The 23,636-nt window shown below is 43.1% G+C and overlaps 2 protein-coding genes and 1 long non-coding RNA gene across 6 annotated transcripts in view; all 3 read right to left on the bottom strand.

Annotated features, from left to right (window-relative positions):
- Nucleotides 1-1,969: 1,969 nt before the first annotated feature.
- The window catches only part of LOC139182007 (uncharacterized), a 155,733-nt gene continuing 134,066 nt past the window's right edge, over nucleotides 1,970-23,636 (bottom strand). The window contains exon 15 of one of the 2 annotated variants that reach the window (XM_070785479.1): nucleotides 1,970-4,576. In XM_070785479.1, the coding sequence (XP_070641580.1) occupies nucleotides 4,476-4,576 (101 nt within the window). In that variant the 3' untranslated portion in view covers nucleotides 1,970-4,475. The remainder of the gene's footprint in view (nucleotides 4,577-23,636) is intronic. The other variant, XR_011565610.1, reaches the window with a different exon arrangement.
- On the bottom strand, nucleotides 4,588-12,264 carry LOC139182008 (uncharacterized). Its single transcript, XR_011565611.1, has 3 exons — nucleotides 8,839-12,264; nucleotides 6,791-6,873; nucleotides 4,588-6,371 (listed from the first exon to the last, which is right to left on the bottom strand). It is a non-coding gene; the product is annotated as an uncharacterized lncRNA (long non-coding RNA).
- The window catches only part of LOC139182000 (uncharacterized), a 28,928-nt gene continuing 26,881 nt past the window's right edge, over nucleotides 21,590-23,636 (bottom strand). For 2 of the 3 annotated variants that reach the window (XM_070785476.1, XM_070785474.1), the window contains exon 9: nucleotides 22,573-22,916. In XM_070785476.1, the coding sequence (XP_070641577.1) occupies nucleotides 22,735-22,916 (182 nt within the window). In that variant the 3' untranslated portion in view covers nucleotides 22,573-22,734. Of the gene's footprint in view, nucleotides 22,391-22,572; nucleotides 22,917-23,636 lie in introns of those variants that run through there. The other variant, XM_070785475.1, reaches the window with a different exon arrangement.

The following is a 23,636-nucleotide window of genomic DNA, read 5'->3' as shown; positions in this document are numbered from 1 at the left end:
CAAACATATTCATAGATACTGACAACATCCACACATATTTTGTCTCTAATATTATTTGCTATTTTGGTAGCTAAATATTGCAAACAGTTGGCAGGGATCCATTTCTTTTCTGGAGACCATGTTTCAAGACATCACAGTAACAGAGGCCGAAGCAGTCTTAGGGTGGTTAGGGTATCTGGTAGCTAGAACTCTCAGCTTGTAGGCATTATTTCATGAAGTTAATGTGAGTTAAAGGAAAGACTCTTTTTCTACATTATTGCTATGTCTCTTGGCACCAACTACAGGCAAAAAAAGGTAGATAGAATGCCTGTATTTTCTACATCCTGGATTACTTTAAGTACATTTACACTTTCAAAAACTTCTAGAATACAATAAATATCAATGAAATATAACAAAATGTTTTTAAATGTGCCTTTAGACACAACCTAGTACACAAACAGGAATTTCTACCTTAATAGTCAACTCACCCCCAAATCAGCTCATAATCACATATGACAAGTTGCAAGAACTTAGTCTTTAGCAGCTGAGTCACCAGGGAAGATCAAGAATACTGGAGTGGGTAGTTTCCCTTGTGGCTCAGATGGTAAAGATCCCACCTGCAATGCGGGAGACCTGGGTTTGATCCCTGGGTTGGGAAGATTCCCTGGAACAGCTACCCACTCCAGTATTCTGGCCCCCATGGACAGAGGAGCCTGGCAGACTACAGTCCACGGGGCTGCTAAGAGTCAGACACAACTGAACAACTTTCCCATCGAGTTGAGTCTAATATTAGTTGATCAATCTGAACTATGCAAAATGAGTCATCTTGTCAAATCAGAAGAGTCCAGACTTGCAAGCTCAGTTTTGCATACCAGTGACCAAAGGAGAGACCATATAGTAAATGGTACATCAGTACGATTTAAGATATTTACTACTGTGCCAAAATTACATATTTTCATGTTATTTGAGATACTTATTACCATATCACAGTTATGTATTTTCATGTTAAAGAATGATAAGGGTCAAAGAAGTCCTAGGAATGCTCTATGCTGGGCGAAAGTGAAAGTGAAGTCGCTCGGTCATGTCTGACTCTTTGCAACCCCACGGACTGTAGCCTACCAGGCTCCTCAGTCCATGGGATTTTCCAGGCCAGAATGGGCATGGAAAGTGGGTTGACATTTCTATGCTGGGTAGTAAACTAAAATTAAGACCAACTTGGATGGAGTCCAAGTCTTTAAACCACCACGTTTTTAAGGCTTATCAACACCAAGGGAAAGACCGGATTGTGCCAATTTTATGCTCCACAAGTAGAAGACATTCCAATATGTCTCAAAGCAAATTTTGAGAAGAGTTGCACAGAGCTCAAGTTGTAAAACAACATCTGTCATTAGTGTCATTTAATAATCATGGATTTACTGCAATGAGGAATGATTGCCTATTTAATCTGCTAGATAGGTTTTCTTACTCTTTGAATATTAATCAGAAAATTTCAACCTTTGCCCTTTCTATTACCTAAGCTACATCCAAGATAACATTAGCTAGTTTTTCTTTACTATGATAGAGCATGTTATAATAAGTAATCAAGGAAAGCTTAAATGAATACTTGAAATTAGCATCATGCGTTAGAGAGGGGATAAGAATTCTTCCACAGTCTACCATGTATCATCTTACACAGTATCGATTGGTGAGGAATATACATAAAAGCAAGATTTTCAATAGTGTTAATATAGAAAAGGGCTTCCCTTGTGGCTCAGCTGGTAAAGAATCTGCCTGTAAGGCAGGAGACCTGGGTTCCATTCCTGGGTTGGGATGATCTCTTGGAGAAGGGAAAGGTTACTTCCTCCAGTATTCTGGCCTGAAGAATTCCATGGAGTGCATAGTCCACGGGGATGCAAAGAGTTGGACACAACTGAGCAGCTTTCATTTCAAGGTTAAAGTGCTACACTCAATATGCCAAACAAATTTGGAAAATTCAGCTGTGGACACAGGACTGGAAAAGGTCAACTTTAATTCCAATCCCAAAGAAAGGCAATGCCAAAGAATGCTCAGACTACCACAAAATTGCACTCATTTCACACACTAGTAAAGTAATGCTCAAAATTCTCCTAGCCAGGCTTCAACAGTACGTGAACTGTGAACTTCCAGATGTTCAAACTGATTTAGAAAAGGCAGAGGAACCAGAGATCAAATTGCCAACATCCGTTTAATCACTTAAAAAGTAAGAGAGTTCCAGAAAAATATCTACTTCTGTTTTATTGACTATGTCAAAGCCTTCGATTCTGGTGGACAGTAACAAAGTCTGCAAAATTCTTAAGGAGACGGGAATACAAGAACACCAGACCTGCCTCTTGAGAAATCTGTATGCAGGTCAGGAAGCAACAGTTAGAACTGGACAAGGAACAACAGACTGGTTCCAAATCAGGAAACGAGTACATCAAAAGCTATATATTGTCACCCTGCTTATTTAACTTATATGCAAAGTACATCATGAGAAGCACTGGGCTGGCTGAAGCACAAGCTGGAATCAAGATTGCTGGGAGAAATATCAATAACCTCAGATATGCAGATGACACCACCCTCATGGCAGAAAGCAAAGAATAACTAAAGAGCCTCTTGATGAAAGTGAAAGAGGAGAGTGAAAAAAACGGTTTAAAGCTCAACATTCAGAAAACAAAGATCATGGCATCTGGTCCAATCACTTCATGCCAAACAGATGGGAAAACAATGGAAACAGTGGCAGACTTTATTTTTGGGGGGGCTCCAAAATCACTGCAGATGGTGACTGTAGCCATGAATTTAAGACACTTACTCCTTGGAAGAAAAGTTATGACCAAACTAGACAGCATATTAAAAAGCAGAGACATTACTTTGCCAACAAAAGTCTTTGTGGTCAAAGCTATGGTTTTTCCAGTAGTTATGAATATGAATGGATGCGAGATTCGGACCTTAAAGAATGTTGAGCACCGAGGAGTGATGCTTTTGAACTGTGGTGTTGGAGAAGACTCTTGAGGGTCCCTTGGACTGAATGGAGATCAAACCAGTCCATCCTAAAGGAAATCAGCCCTGAATATTCATTGGAAGGACTGATGCTGAAGCTGAAACTCCAATACTTTGGCCACCTGATGGGAAGAACTGACTCACTGAAAAGACCCTGATGCTGGGCAGGACTGAAGGCAGGAGGACAAGGGGATGACAGAGAATGAGTTGGTTGGACGGCATCACCCACTCAACGGACATGAGTTTGAGTAAACTCCTGGAGTGGTGATGGACAGGGAGGCCTGGTGTGCTGCAGTCCATGGGGTCCCAAAGAACTGGACACGACTGAGTGACTGAACTGAAGTGAACTGAACTGAATTGTCAGTCTAAATAATTCAGTTATTTAGAAAATATGCACTTTAGATATTAGGGTGAATTGTTGGGTAATATCTTAGGTTATATCCTCTAAGTATGGAGTTTTCCCAAAAATGAAAAAACAGAAATACCATATGATTGAACAATTCCATTTATGGGTATTTTTTCAAAGTGTGTATCAAGAGATGAATGAATAAGCTGTGGTATGCATGGATTATTACTCAGCCAAAAAGAAGAATAAAATCTTGTCATTTGTGAGAAAATGGATGGACCTAGAGGGTTTTATGCTAAGGAAAATAAGTCAGACAGAGTGACAAATACAGTATGATGTCACTTGAATGTGGAAACTGAAAATCAAAACCAGTGAACCAAAATAACTGAACAGTAATGTAGTCATTGAAACAGAGAACAAAGAAGTGATTTACAGGGAGGAGAGGGATGTGGTGATGAGAGAGCTGGGTGAGAGAGATTAAGACTTACAAACTTACCTTATAAAATAAATGAGTTTGGGAGACAAATGAACACCATGAGAATACAGTTAATGAGAATAGTCCTTTGGGCAGCTGGAATAAAAGAGCAGGAGAAATATAAGGGAATGACAACTAAAATGTAAAGAGCCTTTTTGGAGAGAAATCCTCTGTGTCAGAAGAAAAGAGAGAAACATGCTTAAGCTACAAATGGAGATCAATGATGGATCATGAACTTTTTACCCTGAAAGCAGACTGAGTTCTGAAAAATCCTGACATGCAAGTCTTGAAAGGGTAATATTGATCTCCTATGACTACTGGAATGAGCAGATATGAGAAAACAGAATTCTAAAAGACAATGACAGAAGGATAGATGTTAGAAATAAATTTGCAGTTTCTTAAACTACAAAGACTGAGTTGTATGAAGGGGGAAATGATCCCAGTGGTAGACACTAAGGTGACTGGCTTAAGACAATTTCTTAAGTTCTACCTCTGTTGACGGGGTTACTTTATACATATGTGTTTTTACAAAAAGTTATTTTGAAAGTAAATAGATAAAAACATTTAATGAAAAAACTTACTTATAAATATGGAACATATAGATATATACAGAACAAAAAGATAAAACTGTAGATAAAACTAATACTAAATCGACAGAGCAAAACAAATGAAGCTGTACTAAATGAGGACTCTCAGGAGAGAGGCAATGAGGCCTCCCCTGATCTGGTCCAGATGAGGCTCCTGGTGCTGTGGGGGCTCCACCACCTCTGGGGTCCAGGATGATGTCCAGGTCCAGGTCTTCAGGGATTCAGAGCAGAGACTGCAACACCAAAACAGGTGATGGAGTCCCTGGAAGATGCAGAGTCAGACAGAGGAGGGCTCCCTGGGGAGGGTGTGCAGGACCCAGAAGACTTCCCAGCATCTAGACTTGGCTTTGGAGCTCAGATCTGCAAGGCACTGGGTCTGTTTGCTGCTCTTTGCTGAGGGTGTTGTCTGTTAGTGAGGAGTGTCTAGAAATGTCCCCCAGGAGCAAGTACACCTGGGCATCTGGCTGGCAAACCTCAACTGATGGGTCCCCTGGACAGTGAGACTCAGGCAAAGGAACAGGGGACTTGGGATTCAGGATTGAAAGTTTGGGTCCCCCCTTCCCTCTAGGCCCTGGGAGGAGCAGGAGGTCAGATGACACAGAGGGTAGGAGAACTTGCCCACCCATCCTACACAGTACAACTGCTCCTGAGACCTGAGCATTGGAAATGGACAATCACCTGGAATCTCTGTTTTCCTGAATAATTATTTCTAAGCCCCAACCAAACTCTCCTGAGGTTTCTGCCTTTAAACTGGTTTTATATTATAAAAAGTACATTTTAACTGTTTAGCATATCGCAACATTGAAATTTGAGAGAAAACATTTCTTTTCAAACTATAATAAAACAAGATATGTTATTAATGACAGACTTGGGAAGAAAATAAAAGGAACATGAGTAACTTGAATCCTGCCACTCATCCCAAGTGTGCGGCTCAGTCGCCTGAGTCATGTCTGAGTCTGCGCAACCCTATGGATGATAGCTCACCAGGTTCCTCAGTCACTGGGATTCTTCACACAAGAACACTCGAGTGGGTTGCCATCTACTTCTCCAGTGGATCTTCCATACCCAGGGATCAAACCCTTTTCTTGTGTCTCCTGCATTGGCAGGAGGGTTCTTTACCACTAGCACCACCATCCCAAGTGCACAAAGGACTAAATTGCTTTCTGATGTGTCTTCAGTTGGACACATACACAGAAAAATCTACAGAACCTCCAAATTCAGGTTGAGAGATGCTGCCCTGAGGTGACCTAGGACCCCAGGGTTCCAGATCCTGAGAAACCCCAGACTTGGGCACCCCCAGGCTGGCTGGGACCCTCAGGACCAGGGAGCACCCAGAGGGATGCAGAGCTGCCAGGTAATGCCCTGCCTGCATGACCTCTGGGCACCTGTGTCTCCTTCACTCTGTTCCCAGAGCCCAGAACTGGGGAGGGCAGGGCTGCCCCAACCTCTCTCTGCAGCTGGTGATGGACTAGGGATTCCCCCTGCTGCCTTTAGCAGGGTTGGGAGGGCAGAGCTGGATCCTGCAGAGGGAGATGAGGAAACCCCCACGGGGAGATCTTTAAAGAGAGCACTCTGGAACAGCAGCTCCTGGACTCCTGCACACGGTGGCCCCACAGTGCCCCTCAGCCTCTCTGCAAATGTAAGAGCTGCCAGAGAAGCCAGTCCTGCAACCTCGGGGGCATCTCTGGATGGCACCTGTGCCCTGGGGAGACATGCTCAGGGCATCCTCCACTCCTCTGCACAGAGTGTTACCACCCTCTTGTCTCTACGTTTGTGATAACCCTCAGAAGCAGACCCCATGGTTTCTGCTGGTGATTCTGAAGCACCAACAAGTGAATGGGGTCATGACAGAGACACAGGCCCTCGTCTGCCTCACCTTTCACCCCAGGTCCCACGTTCACTCTTGCTCTTCCAGGTCTTCCTCATCATCGCTGCTGACTTCTCCTGAAGCAGTCTTCAAAAAGATGACCAGAGATCTTTTTGGTATCTGGAAGGAAGAGATCAGTCAAGCAGGTCTAATCCCTCCCAGGGTAGGAAAGCAACCATATGGGGTAGCTCAAGGCAGTGCAGACTTCATGGGGGCCCTTCAGCTGTGTGGGTCCAGACCTGCTGACTCCAGCCTCAGCTCCTGCTCAGGCCACTCATGGTGACAAAGCCAGGTTCAAGGGTGCAGACATGAGGACAGGAGTAGGGAAATGCTCAGAAAATGGGGGAATAGGGCTGAAGATAGATTCATAGATTTTATGTAAGCTCCTAGGTCCCCAAGTGCTTATAAGACACCAGGTCCTGCAGAAGGCTAATCAGAAAAAGAGGGAAAGAGGAGAAACGGAAGGGTTGCAAAGAAGAGTCTATTGATCAGGATAAGAGAGAACATTTCTAAAAGATATGAAAGAAGAAATAAATGACCTCTACAGTCTTGCTCTCCTCCAAATCCTCAATATGCACCATGCAGTTTCTTGGTGTCTGAGGGCAGCACTCATCTGGAGTGGCTGTGGGAAAGCAAAGGGGAGATTTAGAGTCAGGATGTGACCAGGGGACCCTGTGCTCCTCACAACCTGGTCTTGGGACCCCTGGTGCCCTTGTCTCCAGGGACCTCCCAGGGCCTCAGTGTTTCACTTCTGCAATGAAAAAGTGGATCTTTGACATCCAACATCCTGTTGCCACCCTCAGCTTGTCTACGAGTGACGAGTAATGACATCATTTCCACGTGTTCCTCCTCCAGGTGGTCACTGTCTCCATGCATCTCTGCCCATGACCTTGCTTGCCTCTTTCTCCCGCTGTTTCCCCTCTACTTCCTTCATCATTTCTCTCCTCTAGTCACTGTTCTTTTCCTTCCTCCTTGAGCCTCCACCAACCCTAGAGTTCTCCAACATGGAAACATTAGAAGAAGGACCATGTGTGTATGGCCACAGTCTCTAATGAGTCCATTATTTAATTAAACAATCCATCACTCTCAGGAAGGGCCTGACATGGACATGAGAATCTTCTGAGTCCTAAGGGAGGGAAGGACAAAAAGTTCACATAACAGAGACTATCCTGTTGCCTGACGTGACCTCAGTGGCCTGGGAGATACTTAATGCTCTCAGCAACACCTTAAGTTTCCCAGACCCTAAGACAGGATAGAGGCAAACACTTTCAATTTCATTTAGCCAGAAATGGAAAAAAGAAATCCAAAAATATATATGGAACCCCTAAGGACTCCAAACAGACACAATAATCTGGAGAACTAATTTCAAATTTTCTCACCTCCTGATTTCAAAATACAGTACAAAGATATAGGGATCAAAGCTGTATGATAGTGACATAGGAACACATGCATAGCCCTAAAGACCAGAACAAAGAGCCCCAAGTAAACTCATGTTTATAGGGTCAAATGAAATTCACCAAGTTTCTAAGACAAGAAAAGAGTGAAAGCATAGTCTCTTCAACAGTCAGTAGGATGAAAAGATAACCTACAGAAAAATTACAAACAATATATCAGAAAGGGAGATCATACTCAAAGTATATAAGAAAATACCACAACTCAAATGTAAAACAATTAAAAAAAATGAAAGGTAAATAAACGAGTTGAGGAGTGTGCAAAGATTGTGATCAAAACCACCGAGAGCTTCTGTCTGGAGGGAGTATTGGGTTCTAAGATGAGCAATCACACTGAGTCCTGCCGCTCTGAGTCTCTGACCTAGGTTTGGTCAGTCCCAGAAGACCAGGTCAGTAGGGCTCCTAGAACATGTGTAAAGAAAGCCAACAGCCCCTTCACAGTCTCTAGAATCTGCAGCCATGCTGGTCTCTAGGAACACATGGGCTGCTCTCACGTGGTAGCACCTTCAGCACAGCATCCTTGGGGAGGTGTGGTTCTGAGAGGAACTCCAGCAGACTCAGCCCAGGCAGGGACTCAGGAGCACGTGTGTTCTGACTCATTCAACCCTGAGAGCACCCTTTACATGAGGAATAAACAGTGAGGACAAACATGAGGGCAGGCCACACGTCCTGAAAATGCACAGGGAGAGAGTTCTTATCTCACCCACAACCTGACACTCACTGCCAGAACTTGGTCTCCAGTGTCAAGTGACTATGAGACTTTTGTGCCACTAGGATATGGCCATCATAGGAGAATTTAAACATGAAGCCAAAGTCCTTCGTGTATACTACACTGCAGGTAATAACCAGAAGCCAAGCTTTCATATTTGGCAGGTGAAAGGGCAAGGAACAAGGAGTCTTGTGAGAAAGGATATTTCTAAATGGAAAAGCAAGAAGAAATGACTATAAGCACAACAGAATAAACTACATGGACACATAGCTCTATTATATTGTTAAAATACGAAAAGAACAAACTACAACTCTACACATATTTCCTTCTTCTTCCTCGGTTTATATTCATCTCTGAAGAAGCAGGTCTAACTCAAATGGTCCAGGAACCCTCTCCCTCTAAATCCCACCTGAGAGTTGTTCCCTACCTGCATTCTCTTCCGCATCACTGCTGCTAACGTTTTCCACAAAACACTCTGTAGAAAGATAACCATGAGCAATAATACAGTTATTACACAAGTTGAGCTACCCATTTCTCCTCCCCCACTTGGCTCACACAGCATCTCCCCGGTCTTCCTTCCAGGCTTAGACCTTCCCTGTGCTTTGTGGAGTCAGAGCCCTTCAACAGGACGGTGATCACATTTGAACATATTCACATGAGAAAGAGGCTGAGAAAATTACCTTTTAACCTTCTACTTCTACAGGCCCAATAGAGCTCTTATATTCAAGCTTACGAAGCTGAAATGCCAATGCTTATGGACACTTTTGAAATATGGCTAGTGTGACCAAGCTATGTGTGCTTTTTGTGATTGTTTCAATATAACAAGTTAAGTATTGTTGAAATATGTTAATTATAGATAGGCAGCTCTAGCTAATGGCTACTACACTGGAAAGTTCAGCTCTAAGGGCTCCACAGACAAGGAAAAGGCAACTAATTGCCTGTTCTATTTTTCATTTATTCCAGATGATATGATGGCCTGATAAGATCATTCATATGCAGGTAAATCTGGGGCTCTTGAACCCAGTCCAGGCACTGGGAGAGTGCTTGTGAACATCCCAATAGTGCTGGAGTGGGTAGCCGTTCCCATCTCCAGGGCATCTTCCCAGCGCAGGAATTGAACTCGGGTCTCCTACATTTCAGGCGGATTCTTTACCAGCTGAGCCACAAGTGAAGCTCGAGAATACTGGAGGGGGTAGACTATCCCTTCTCTAGCAGATCGCCCTGACTCAGGAATCGAAACAGGATCTCCTGCGTTGCAGGCAGATTCTTCAACAATTGAGCTACCAGTGAAGCCCTAGTAAGGTGAACACTCAGATTCAAAGAAAATTCTCAGGAGGGAGCTCATTTGTGGGCAGAGGTAAAGGGCATGGCCCAGCACTCGTGTACTACAAGTAACCAGAAAGTAGGTATGGAGGGAAGGGAGGAATATTCACTGTCTTCATGAGCCCATCTTTCCCATCCCTGATTCTAGAGGACCCAAGCAAGGCAGTGGAAAGGGCTTATTAGGAAGTGAAAGTTTTGTGCACTGGAAACCATAGAACACTGTTAAAAGAAGAAGAGACAAGTAATCAGAATACCGTACCATATTCATAGACTGGAATATTTTAGTGTTGTTGACCTTCCTATACTCCTAAAAGTGATGTACATATATATTGAAACCACTTACAAAATCCCATGTCATTTTAATAAAATGGAAAAAAAAAAATCTCCCAAACTACGGAACTCAGAAGAAACCCAAAGAACAAAAGCAGTCTTGAGAGCAAAGAACAACAATGGGGCCTTCAGGCTTCCTAAATTCAGAACAGGCAAGAATGCCACAGCAGTCAAAACTGTGTTCTACCTGCAGCTAAATAGGCAGAGAGACCAATGAATCGTAAGGAGGGAATCTTGAATACACTGACCCCTGTGGCCAAATGATATTTGCTAAGGTTCTAAAATTATCAAGTGAAAGGATCGTCTCCTCAAAAATCAATAGACAGGCAACCTATAGAATCAAAGAAGTATCTGCAAACTTTGTATCTGAATAAAGGGCCAATATCCCGAATATAAAAGCAACTGCTAAAACACAACTTCACAATAATATCAGGCAAATAACTGACTTTAAAACATGTTCAAAAGCTTCCATAGACATTTCTTCATAGAAGACATAGAAGTGATCAATATACATAGGAAATATGCTTAGCATCACTAAGTAGCAAGTGGGGTACTTAGTGGAAATGGAAACCAAGTCAAAAGGAGATATCACCTTTCAGGAGGTGTATTATATGAAGAAAATAACAGATGTTGGCAAATATGTAGAGAAGTGGAACTTCCGTGCCTGTTGGTAGGAATGATAAACGGCATAGCCATTATAGAACAGTTTGGAAGTCCCTCAAAAAACTATTAAGATTATCATATGATCCAGCAATCATTTATTTGAGTTTATTTCCAAAGGAGATAAAACTAGAATGTTTCAGGAGATACCTATAATCTCATACCCATTGTTGCATCGTACACAACAATCAAGATAGAAAAACTGCTCAGTGTCCAAGGGCAGATAAATCAAGAAAGAAAATGTGGTGCATACATACACTGGAATGTGATTGAGTCTTTAAAAATGAAGGCAATCCTGTCATTTGAAGCAAAGTGGGAAGCTACTGGTAAGGATGAAATAAGCTAGTCGCAGGAGGACAAATACTGAACAATTCCATTTACCTGCCATATGGAAAGCAAAGTTCAGGGAAGCAGAGAATAAAAGGGTGGATCCAAGACCTGGGAAGAGGTTGACACAGGGAGTGTCTCTCAAGGGTTACAGGATTTTAGTGGCAGTATGGAAAATTCTAGAGACGTGCTAAACAACATGGTGCATTGAGTTAACAGGACAGACTGGACACTTCAAAGGGTAAGAGGCAAAGCTGGAATGAACTTCCTCCATTTATGCCTGGAGCCTCTTCCTTTCTCAGATTCCTCTGAAACTGGGTGTTGCTTTTGGGTACCAGGGGCTGCCTGCAGAAGGAAGGTGCCTCCCCAGTACTGGGGGCCTTGGATGAGGGGGAGAGATTCATTCTGAGGCTCCAACAGAAAGAGTTTGAATGAGGGAAGTGGCAGACTGGTGAATCATGAGCAATCAAAATCCTACAAGACCTACTAAGTGATGAGATTTACTATTAAATGAAGGTGTGGTTGACCCAGTAAAGGGGATTCTGAAACAGTTTTGCTCATTAAGAATCTTATAGGACTTCTATGGTGGCTCAGTGGTTAAGAATCTCCCTGACAATGCAGGAGACAGGAGTTCAACCCCTGGTCTGGAAAGATTCCACATGCTGTGGAGCAACTAAACCATGTACCACAACTACTGAGGCCACGTGCCAAACTATGGAAGCCCAAGAGCCCTGGAAGCCATGCTCTGCAACAAACAAGCCACTAAAGTGAGAGGCCTACGCACCACAACTAGAGAGTTGCCCTTGCTCTCCATAAGTAGAAAGAAGCCTCGGCAGCAACGAAGGCCAAGAACAGCCAATAAAAATTTTAATAAAAATTAAGAAGAATCCTGTAAACATCTTCCTCAGTAGTGATGGGATTTGTCTTCCTGGGAAAAGGATGTTCACTTGGTATAAAATCAATGGATACAGTGAATGTATATACTTTGTTTTATTTTTATACACATAAACATTCATGGTACATTGTGATGGGAAATATTTTGGGGCTGACACCACTAACAGTGACGTTTAGGGTGACAGATATTTTGGAAAACACAACCCACAAATTCAAACACACAAAGAATCACACTATTCATTATACATAAAAACACATCCAGTCCCATGGACAGAAACCTATACTATTAACCATAATACAGCTTCTTCCTGGAATTACAGTAATCATCCACATTGATCTCTTGTAAATTACTTTCTATCACCAGGGCCCCTATACTCATTCCCAGCAGGAATTTGGAATCAGTTTGGCCTCTACACTAAAACCAGCGAGAAAGCCCCAACTTTCTCATCTACAAAGTTTTTTCTCACAAAGGGAACGATTCTAGAATACATACCACTTTCACATCCTGAAAGGGCCACCTGCAAGTACAGAAGAGAAGACGCTATGAGGGTAAGATCACATAGATGCACAGTCTTTGGTTCATTTGGTGACAGTAGAAAACCTGATGAGGAGCAGTGTGGAGTCCAGGGAACCCAGCAAGATCAGCCCATACATACTCAGGATGAAAGGCATGACCTGTGCCTGGAGGATGGAACTCCAAGTCCATTTAGGCTGGAAATTGCACAATTCTTTTCCTAGAAGAAATGTTGCTGCAGGAGAGAGAAATCTGTACTCTACACAGTGTAATGGATGCTAACAATTTTAGTATCTTGTGGACTGAGGAATCATGAGTTGGTAATAAGACTCTCGTCTACATTATCCCAACAAAGGGAACTGTCTCTATATGAAACAAAAACCATCAGAGTCACAACTTAATTCTACTGAAAGAGAAATGAAAAAATATTTCTATCTCATACCAAAAAAAAAAAAAAAAAACAGCTTGCCTTGGAGAAACACTGAGTCTCTTCTGTGTTGTCACATGGTGGGTTGACTGGCAGGTCCTCAGTGAAGTCTAGAGGGACACAGAGTAGCTGTTAGAACACTGGTGAGGCTGTTCAGGAATCATGCAGGGGGTTTTCTCTTTGTGTGGACACGGGGTGGTGTGTCCAGATGTGGGAGGTTATTAAGCATGAGGTGAACTTGTGTTCATCCATCCTCTTTGGAGGAGGAAGGAAAGTAAAGGAGAGGAAGAAGGAAATGAAAATAGTACTTTGGCTTTCTAGCTAGAGGAACCTAATCAACATGAAATATTCAATTTAAAAAAAGGAAAGCTCTAAAATGTGTGTATTGTTCGATGAAAGAGACCCGTGACTCCTCCTGCTTATTGTGAGGTCCTGCTAAATTACCACTGTCCCTTGATTTTTCCCAGATCACTCTTCTCCAGGATCTATAGTTGCTGATATTCTAATCATCATGTTTTGTATGAGACTTTGTACTTGATTAAAAGTGATCTCTGTTAGGGAACTGAATTCAATATTGGGCAAAGTGTGCTATTCTCTTAATTCACTAACCAATTTTCTTAAATGAAATCAAATATGCAGTATTTGGCAATACTGAATTCCTGCCATTTAATAAGAGCCACTATGAATGATATCATATTTTTCTATCAATATTTGTTTTTTATAGTGTGCATATCCACTGAGTCAGTTCCTGTCCACATTCACAAGGGCAATATGTATAGCGGGAAAGTTGATTATAGAAAGCACAGTTTCTCCACCAGGTCTTCTTGGGGAGCTAGAGGGACACAGAGTTGCAGTCAGGACATGGGTGAGGATGCTTATCAATCACTCAGTATTTCTTTCTTCTTTTTTTTTTCCTTTTATTTCATGGGGACATAGGGTCGAGTGTATGCATGAGGGAGGTTAGTAGCTATGGACCGAGCTGCTGTTGAATCATCCTTTTTGCTGGATGAAGGAGAGCAAAGGAGAGGAGAAGGAAAGAAATGAAATAGTTTCTGCGTTTTGACTAGGGATAACGTAAATGATGGGGAAAAAAGTAACACTAAAATGCATGCCAGCTTTCAGTGACAGAGACCCATGAACCTCCTGCCTGTTTAGAGCATCTGTTAAATGGTCCCTGTCTTCTGGATTTTTTCTCAGATCATCACCTCCCCAGGATCCACATTTGTAGCTACTGAATTTAGAATGTTTTCTCTCAGACTTTGTTCCTGATAAAAAGCAAACTCTGTTAGAGGACTGAATTCAATCCTACCTTTCCAAAGAGCTACTATTAACCATGTGATATTCTTTCCCAGTCTTCATTTTCCAAACAATGTTTCCATGTCCACTGAGTCAGTGGCTGTTCACTCACAGAAGTCATACATTTAGTGGGACAGTTCGTTGTAGAGAGGAAACATAGGCTGAACGCTGACTTTGTCTAACCCAGGATTACAACAATGTTCAGGAGATTACAACAAAAGGAATGGTCGTTAGACTAACTACCAAGTTCCACTGTGAGATCTATTTGACACCTTCCATTGACTGTGTGATACAGGGTCTAATCAATGTAAGTTTATGGTAATGTCACCCAGTACAATGAAATTTTTCCCTGATAGGATCTGCTCTTGTTCTTGTTTAAGCAATGACACTAGGATCAACACATATGACCAACATTGTCTGCACAAGGCCACACAACTCTCAAGATCTGAGAGCTGACCAGGAAGATACGACCACATGGTGCCTTTTACCCTGATGACTGTGCCAAAGTTGGCTGTTAATCCACCTTTGGTTGCCCTGGGTTTCAGGACAACTGACCCCACCTTAAAATGAGTCTGGAACTCTGGAGCTCTAGTACCTCCAGGCATGGACGTAGATGCAGGGACCCCTTTCTCCATGAGTGAGGACCATGGCTGAGCAATAAGTGCAGGTCAGGCGTCTAGAGCAGACACACTGGGACCACCCATAGGTTCCCAGTTTGGCTTGTCCACTTAGGACATCAAGAGCTTGGACTGCTTTTCTCAGCACCATCTCCATTTGAGGACAATGAATATTAACCAAACTTGAGGAATGGCTGAGTTGAGGGAAGAGTCAGGTAATATATAGACAATGTCCAGTGTTGATGAGAAGTGTTGAGACAGTTCACAGTTGACTTGCGCTGTGTAAGAGGGACACATCGCCTGAGGAAACACACACACACAGAGCTTCAGAATCACAACACATGGGCCCAAACATGGGCCCACAAACCTGATTCACACAAAGCCACAGTATCTAAACGATGTAGCTGTTTCCAAGTACCATAGAACACTGACATTGTTCTTTTCTGGGAGATCAGTCTCTTCTCTGGACCCCCAGTCCTCACACCCATAGGAATCCAGCATCAGGGTGACTCTGCAAAGCTAGCTGGCAAGAGAGCCCCAGAATCATCAGCTAAATTGTTCCTCAGCAGAGGGACGGTCAGTGAGTATTTACCATGTTCATTGGCTGCTCCGGCTGCCTGTGATTAGAGAGAAGAGAACAGTGTGAGGGTTGCCAGCACCATGTGTTCTTTGCAGTAACTTTTATGTTATCTGAGTTTTTGTTTTCCTCAGGTAACTAAACTCTTAAAAAAATCAATCGTTCCAAAAGGAAACAGAGAGGACCCTTGTTGAAAAGGCTGGGCTCTTTCACTTAGGATCTTTCAGTTTCCAGGAGGAAAAAAATTCTACTGAGGAAAGTACCTACAGTAGTAATTGACGGTATTTTTTAGTGTCCTTTTGAATCAGGTCTCTGTTGATAACAGAATTAACGTCAATATTTCACCAGCAAGGAATTGCATACATAAGTCCTAATATACATTGTCAGATTACTGTAACTGTATTTCGCTGAATGAAACATAAAGAAGTGAAGCAGGATCTATGTGAGACACAAACAGTTGAGCTTACCTCCAGGGTTCGGAGAGGTGTTTCCTCAGCCCCAGCCTGGGGCAGTTCCACCACGAGGTGCTCCTGGGGAGCTAGAGGGAAACAGAAGGCCATCAGGACAGAGGAGAGTCTACTTCCAAAGATCTCAGGTTTCTTGTTTGTTTGTTTGATGGGACATGGGGTGCAATGTGTACATCAGAGAGGTTAGTAACTGGGGACTGAGCTGCTCTTGAACCCTCCTCTTTGCTGGATGAAGTACAACAAAGGAGACAAGCAGGAAGGCAATGAAAGAGAGTGCGTGCATTTAACTGGTGATAACCAAAGTAATGGGAAAAGCGAAACATTACAATGCATGCCAGCTTTCAATGACAGAGACGCATGTCCCTCCTGGCTGTTAGAGCTTCTGGGAAATCACACCTATCTTCTGGATTACTTCCTAGATCACTGCATCCTCAGGATCCACTGTTTCAGCTATTGTACTTACCAAGTCTGTGAGACTTTATTCTCAATTAAAAGCAAACTCTTGTTAGAGGACTAAATTCAATACTACCTTTCCAAATAGCTATTATTAATCATGCGATGTTGTTTTCCAGGCTTGATTTTCCAAACAACGTTTCCAAGTCCACTGAGTCAGTGGCGGTTCACACTCACAGAAGTCACACTTTTAGTGGGACAGTTCATTATGGAGAGGAAGCATGGAGTGAACCTGACTGTCTCTGACCCAGCTGTGTATGAGATTTACGACAAGAGTCATGGTCACTAGACTATCATGTTCCACTGTGAGCTTTATTTGACCATTTCCCTCGAGTGTGTACTACAGGGTTTAATCAATGTGAGGTTATGGTAATGTTACCCAGTACAATGAAATACACCTCTGATGATAATATGCTTTTGTCCTTGTGTAAACAAAGACAGGAACACCAACACATATGGCTTACACTCTACAAAAGGCCACCCAACACTCAGAATCTGTGACTTTACCAAGAGGATGTGAGTCCCGAGATTCTCTTCCCAATGATGACTGTGCCAAAGTTGGCGATAATCCACCTATGGTTACCCTGGGTTCTTTGACCACTGTGCCCACCTTATAATTATAATGATGGGCATGATCTGGACCCCTGGGCCTGCTAGTACCTCCAGGAATGGATATAGATGCCAGGACCCCCTTTCCACATGACTGAGGATCACGTGGCTGACTGGTAGGAGCAGCTTACTCATTCAGAAGAGCCAAATTTGGATCAACCCTAGGTACTCAGTTTGGCTTTTCCACTAGGAGGTTAAGATTTTGGGCCATTTGTCCAATTGCCATCTTCACCTGAGGAAAATTAATATTAAGCTATTTTGAGGAATGGATTCCCTGGTAGCTCAGTTGTTGAAGAATCTGCCTGCAATGCTGGAGAACTGTGTTTGATCCCTCGTTTGGAAGATCCCTTGGAGAAGGGAAAGACTACCCACTCCAGGATTCTGGCCTGGAGAATTCCATGGACTCTAGTGCGTGGGGCCGCAAAGATTTGAATACAAACTGAATGACTTTCACTTTCACTTTCACTTTTGAGGAAAGACTGAGTTGAGGAAAGAATCAGGTAATGTACGGCCAGTGTGCAGTGGTAGTGAGAAGTGTTTAGAAAGTTCACAGTTGACTAGTGCTGTGTAACAGGGAAACATCTCCAGAGGCAACACACACAGACACAGAACTTCAGAATCACACCACCTGGACTCACACAAGGGCCCCCAACCCTGATTCACACAAACCCACAACATCTAAATGATGTAGTTGCTTCCAGGTACCATAGAACAAAGACACTGTTCTTTCCTGGGAGATCAGTCTCTTCTGTGCACCTACAGCTCACACCCTAAGTAGGAATCTAGCATCAGGGCCACTCTCCAACCAGAGCCAGTCAGAGAACCCCACCTTTATCAGTTGGATTGTCCCTCAGCAGAATGATGATCCCTGAATATTTACCGTGTTCACAGGCTTCCCCAGATTCCTGTGATTGCAGAGAAGAAAACAGAGTGAGTGTCTCAGCATCTTGAATTTTCTGCACTAAGTCTTCTGTTATCTGTTTTTTTGTCCTCACGTAACTAGCACTCTTCATTTCAGTGGCTCCAAAATAAAACAGACAGTCTTTTGTTGGGAAGACTGGTCTGTTTCACATAAGATCTCTCAGTTTTAATTTGACCAATGTTTACAAATCGTTTTTCAAGAAAGAACACTTTCTGCTGAGCAAATACCTACAGTAATAAATGATGCTGTCCTATTTAAATGTCCTTTTGAATCAGGACTGTGTTAATAATAGATTTATCCTCTCTACTTTCCCAGCCAAGGATTCTCATGCCTCAGTGGTAACGTAAATTGTCAGATTACTATACCTGTGTTCGACTAAAAGGAAAATAAAGCAGTGAAGCCGCAGCCTTGCCCCGGTTAAGAAAGGTGCACTTACGTCCACAGTCTTCAGAGGCTCGTCTTCAGCCCAGTCCTGGGGCAGTTCCACCACCATGTCCTCTTGAGGAACTGGAGGGACACAGAACAGCACAGGGACACAGGTAAGGTGCTCACTAACCTGTCAGGAGTCTTTTTCATTGGAGGGGCATGGGGTGGAGTGTATGCATAAGGCATTAGTAACTATGCACTGAGTTGCTGCTGAATCATCCTCTTGTTTGTATAAATAAGAGCAAATCAGAGGAGCAGGAAATAATGAAACAAAACTTCTGTATTTTAACTAGTGATAACAGTTCGGGAAAAAAGAAACACTGAAATGCATGCCACCTTTCACTGACAGAGACTCATGAAACTCCTGCCTGTTTATATCTTCTGCAACACCAGCCCTATCCTGACGGATTTCTTCCTAGATCACTGCCTCCCCAGGATTCAGTTTCAGCTGATGCACTTACTATGTTTCCTGTGAGATTTCGTTCTTAATTAAAAGCAATCTCTGTTAGAGGACTGAATTCAACCCCTACCTTGCCAAATAGCTATAATCTATCATGTGATGTTTCTTCCTAATCTTCATTGTCCAAACAATATTTGCACGTCCACTGAGTCAGTGTCTGTTCACACTCATTGAAGCCATACATTTCGTGGGACAGTTCATCATGGAGAGAAAGCATGGGGTAAACGTTGACCTTCTTGGACCCTGGTGTGCAAGTGGTTTACAACAAGAGTCAAGGTCACCAAGCAGAGTGTCAAGTTCCACTGTGAGATCTATTTGACACCTTCCCTTCAAAGTGTGCTACAGGGTTTAACCAATGTAAGGCTTAGGGTAATGTCACCCAGTACAAAGAAATATCTCCCTGATGACAATCTGCTTTTGTTCTTGGTTAAACAATGACACTAGCACCAACAGATATGGCCTGGACTGTCTAAATAAGGGAACACAACTTTCAGATCTTTGAATTGACCAGGAGGATATGAATCCCAAGGTGCCTTTCACAATAATGACTGTGCCAATGTTGGCGATAATCCACCTACGTTTGCCATGGGTTCCATGACCACTGAGCCCATCTTACAACGATGGGCACAGTCTGAACCTCTGGAGCTCTAGTACCTCCAGGCATAAATGTAGATGCAGGGAACCCCTTGCTCCATGACTGAGGATCCCATGGTTGAGTGATAAGTGCAGGTCAGGGGTCCAGAGCAGACACACTGGGACCACCCATAGGTTCCCAGTTTGGCTTGTCCACTTAGGACGTCAAGAGCTTGGGCTGTTTTTCTCAGCACCATCTCCATTTGAGGACAATGAATATTAACCAAACTTGAGGAATGGCTGAGTTGAGGGAAGAGTCAGGTAATATATAGACAATGTCCAGTGGTGATGAGAAGTGTTTAGAGAGTTTATGTTTGACTTGCGCTGTGTAAGAGGGAAACATCGCCTGAGGAAACACACACACACAGAGCTTCAGAATCACAACACATGGGCCCACACATGGGCCCCCAAACCTGATTCACAGAAACCCACAGTCTCTAAACGATGTAGCTGTTTCCAAGTACCATAGAACACTGACATTGTTCTTTTCTGGGCGATCAGTCTCTTCTCTGGACCCCAAGTCCTCACCCCCCATAGGAATCCAGCATCAGGGTGACTCTGGAAAGCTAGCTGGCAAGAGAGCCCCAGAATCATCAGCTAAATTGTTCCTCAGCAGAGGGACGGTCGGTGAATATTTACCATGTTCATTGGCTGCTCCGGCTGCCTGTGATTAGAGAGAAGAGAACAGTGTGAGGGTTGCCAGCACCATGTGTTCTCTGCAGTAACTTTTTATTATATTATTTTTTGTTTTCCTCAGGTTACTAAACTCTTAAAAAAATCAGTCATTCCAAAAGAAAACAGAGAGGACCCTTGTTGACCCTCTTTCACTTAAGATCTTTCAGTTTCCAGGTGGAAAAAAATTCTACTGAGGAAAGTACCTACAGTAGTAATTGACGGTATTTTTTAGTGTCCTTTTGAATCAAGTCTCTGTTGATAACAGAATTAACATCAATATTTCACCAGCAAGGAATTGCATACATAAGTGCTAATATACATTGTCAAATTACTGTAACTGTATTTCACTGAATGAAACATAAAGAAGTGAAGAAGCATCTATGTGAGACACAGACAGTTGAGCTTACCTCCAGGGGTCGGAGAGGCGATTCCTCAGCCTCAGCCTCGGGCAGTTCCACCACGTGGTGCTCCTGGGGAGCTAGAGGGAAACAGAAGGCCATCAGGACAGAGGAGAGTCTACTTCCAAAGATCTCAGGTTTCTTGTTTGTTTGTTTGATGGGACATGGGGTGGAATGTGTACATCAGAGAGGTTAGTAACTGGGGACTGAGCTGCTCTTGAACCCTCCTGTTTGCTGGATGAAGTACAACAAAGGAGACAAGCAGGAGGGCAATGAAACAGAGTGCCTGCACTTAACTGGTGATAACCAAAGTAATGGGAAAAGCGAAACATTACAATGCATTCCAGCTTTCAATGACAGAGACGCATGTCCCTCCTGGCTGTTAGAGCTTCTGGGAAATCACACCTATCTTCTGGATTACTTCCTAGATCACTGCATCCTCAGGATCCACTGTTTCAGCTATTGTACTTACCAAGTCTGTGAGACTTTATTCTCAATTAAAAGCAAACTCTTGTTAGAGGACTAAATTCAATACTACCTTTCCAAATAGCTATTATTAATCATGCGATGTTGTTTTCCAGGCTTGATTTTCCAAACAATGTTTGCAAGTCCACTGAGTCAGTGGCAGTTCACACTCACAGAAGTCACACTTTTAGTGGGACAGTTCATTATGGAGAGGAAGCATGGAGTGAACCTGACTGTCTCTGACCCAGCTGTGTATGAGATTTACGACAAAAGTCATGGTCACTAGACTATCATGTTCCACTGTGAGCTTTATTTGACCATTTCCCTCGAGTGTGTACTACAGGGTTTAATCAATGTGAGGTTATGGTAATGTTACCCAGTACAATGAAATACACCTCTGATGATAATATGCTTTTGTCCTTGTGTATACAAAGATAGGAACACCAACACATAGGACTTACACTCTACAAAAGGCCACCCAACACTCAGAATCTGTGACTTTACCAAGAGGATGTGAGTCCCGAGATTCTCTTCCCAATAATGACTGTGCCAAAGTTGGTGATAATCCACCTATGTTTACCCTGGGTTCTTTGACCACTGTGCCCACCTTATAATTATAATGATGGGCACGATCTGGACCCCTGGGCCTGCTAGTACCTCCAGGGATGGACATAGATGCCAGGACCCCCTTTCCACATGACTGAGGATCATGTGGCTGACTGGTAGGAGCAGCTTAATCATTCAGAAGAGCCAAATTTGGATCAACCCTAGGTATTCAGTTTGGCTTTTCCACTAGGAGGTTAAGATTTTGGGCCATTTGTCCAATTGCCATCTTCACCTGAGGAAAATTAATATTAAGCTATTTTGGGGAATGGATTCCCTGATAGCTCAGTTGTTGAAGAATCTGCCTGCAATGCTGGAGACCTGTGTTTGATCCCTCGGTTTGGAAGATCTCCTGGAGAAGGGAAAGACTACCCACTCCAGGATTCTGGCCTGGAGAATTCCATGGACTCTAGTGCGTGGGGCCACAAAGATTTGAATACAAACTGAATGACTTTCACTTTCACTTTTGAGGAAAGACTGAGTTGAGGAAAGAATCAGGTAATGTATGGCCAGTGTGCAGTGGTAGTGAGAAGTGTTTAGAAAGTTCACAGTTGACTAGTGCTGTGTAACAGGGAAACATCTCCAGAGGCAACACACACAGACACAGAACTTCAGAATCACACCACCTGGACTCACACAAGGGCCCCCAACCCTGATTCACACAAACCCACAACATCTAAATGATGTAGTTGCTTCCAGGTACCATAGAACAAAGACACTGTTCTTTCCTGGGAGATCAGTCTCTTCTCTGCACCCACAGCTCACACCCTACGTAGGAATCTAGCATCAGGGCCACTCTCCAACCAGAGCCAGTCAGAGAACCCCACCTTTATCAGTTGGATTGTCCCTCAGCAGAATGATGATCCCTGAATATTTACCGTGTTCACAGGCTTCCCCAGATTCCTGTGATTGCAGAGAAGAAAACAGAGTGAGTGTCTCAGCATCTTGAATTTTCTGCACTAAGTCTTCTGTTATCTGTTTTTTTGTCCTTACGTAACTAGCACTCTTCATTTCAGTGGCTCCAAAATAAAACAGACCAGTCTTCTGTTGGGAAGACTGGTCTGTTTCACATAAGATCTCTCAGTTTTAATTTGACCAACGTTTACAAATTGTTTTTCAAGAAAGAATACTTTCTGCTGAGCAAAGTACCTACAGTAGTAAATGATGCTGTCTTATTTAAATGTCCTTTTGAATCAGGACTGTGTTAATAATAGATTTATCCCCTCTACTTTCCCAGCCAAGGATTCTCATGCCTCAGTGGTAACATAAATTGTCAGATTACTATACCTGTGTTCGACTAAAAGGAAAATAAAGCAGTGAAGCCGCAGCCTTGCCCCAGTTAAGAGAGGTGCACTTACGTCCACAGTGCTCAGAGGCTCGTCTTCAGCCCAGTCCTGGGGCAGCTCCACCACCCTGTCCTCTTGAAGAACTGGAGGGACACAGAACAGCACAGGGACACAGGTAAAGTGCTCACTAACCTCTCAGGAGCCTTTTTTTATTGGAAGGGCTTGGGGTGGAGTGTATGGATAAGGCATTAGTAACTATGCACTGAGCTGCTGCTGAATCATCCTCTTTTTTTGTATAAATAAGAGCAAATCAGAGAAGCAGGAAATAAGGAAACAAAACTTCTGTATTTTAACTAGTGATAACAGTTCGGGGAAAAAGAAACACTGAAATGCATGCCACCTTTCACTGACAGAGAGTCATGAAACTCCTGCCAGTTTATATCTTCTGCAACACCAGCCCTATCCTGACGGATATCTGCCTAGATCACTGCCTCCCCAGGATTCAGTTTCAGCTGATGCACTGACTAAGTTTTCTGTGAGATTTTGTTCTTGATTAAAAGCAATCTCTGTTAGAGGACTGAATTCAACCCCTACCTTGCCAAATAGCTATAATCTATCATGTGATGTTTCTTCCTAGTCTTCATTGTCCAAACAATATTTGCACATCCACTGAGTCAGTGTCTGTTCACACTCATTGAAGCCATACATTTCGTGGGACAGTTCATCATGGAGAGAAAGCATGGGGTAAACGTTGACCTTCTTGGACCCTGGTGTGCAAGTGGTTTACAACAAGAGTCAAGGTCACCAAGCAGAGTGTCAAGTTCCACTGTGAGATCTATTTGACACCTTCCCTTCAAAGTGTG

The sequence above is a fragment of the Bos indicus genome, unplaced genomic scaffold (genome assembly GCF_029378745.1).
Source record: "Bos indicus isolate NIAB-ARS_2022 breed Sahiwal x Tharparkar unplaced genomic scaffold, NIAB-ARS_B.indTharparkar_mat_pri_1.0 scaffold_57, whole genome shotgun sequence".
NCBI classification, from domain to species: Eukaryota; Metazoa; Chordata; class Mammalia; order Artiodactyla; family Bovidae; genus Bos; species Bos indicus.
This window is presented reverse-complemented; position numbering and strand designations above follow the sequence as displayed.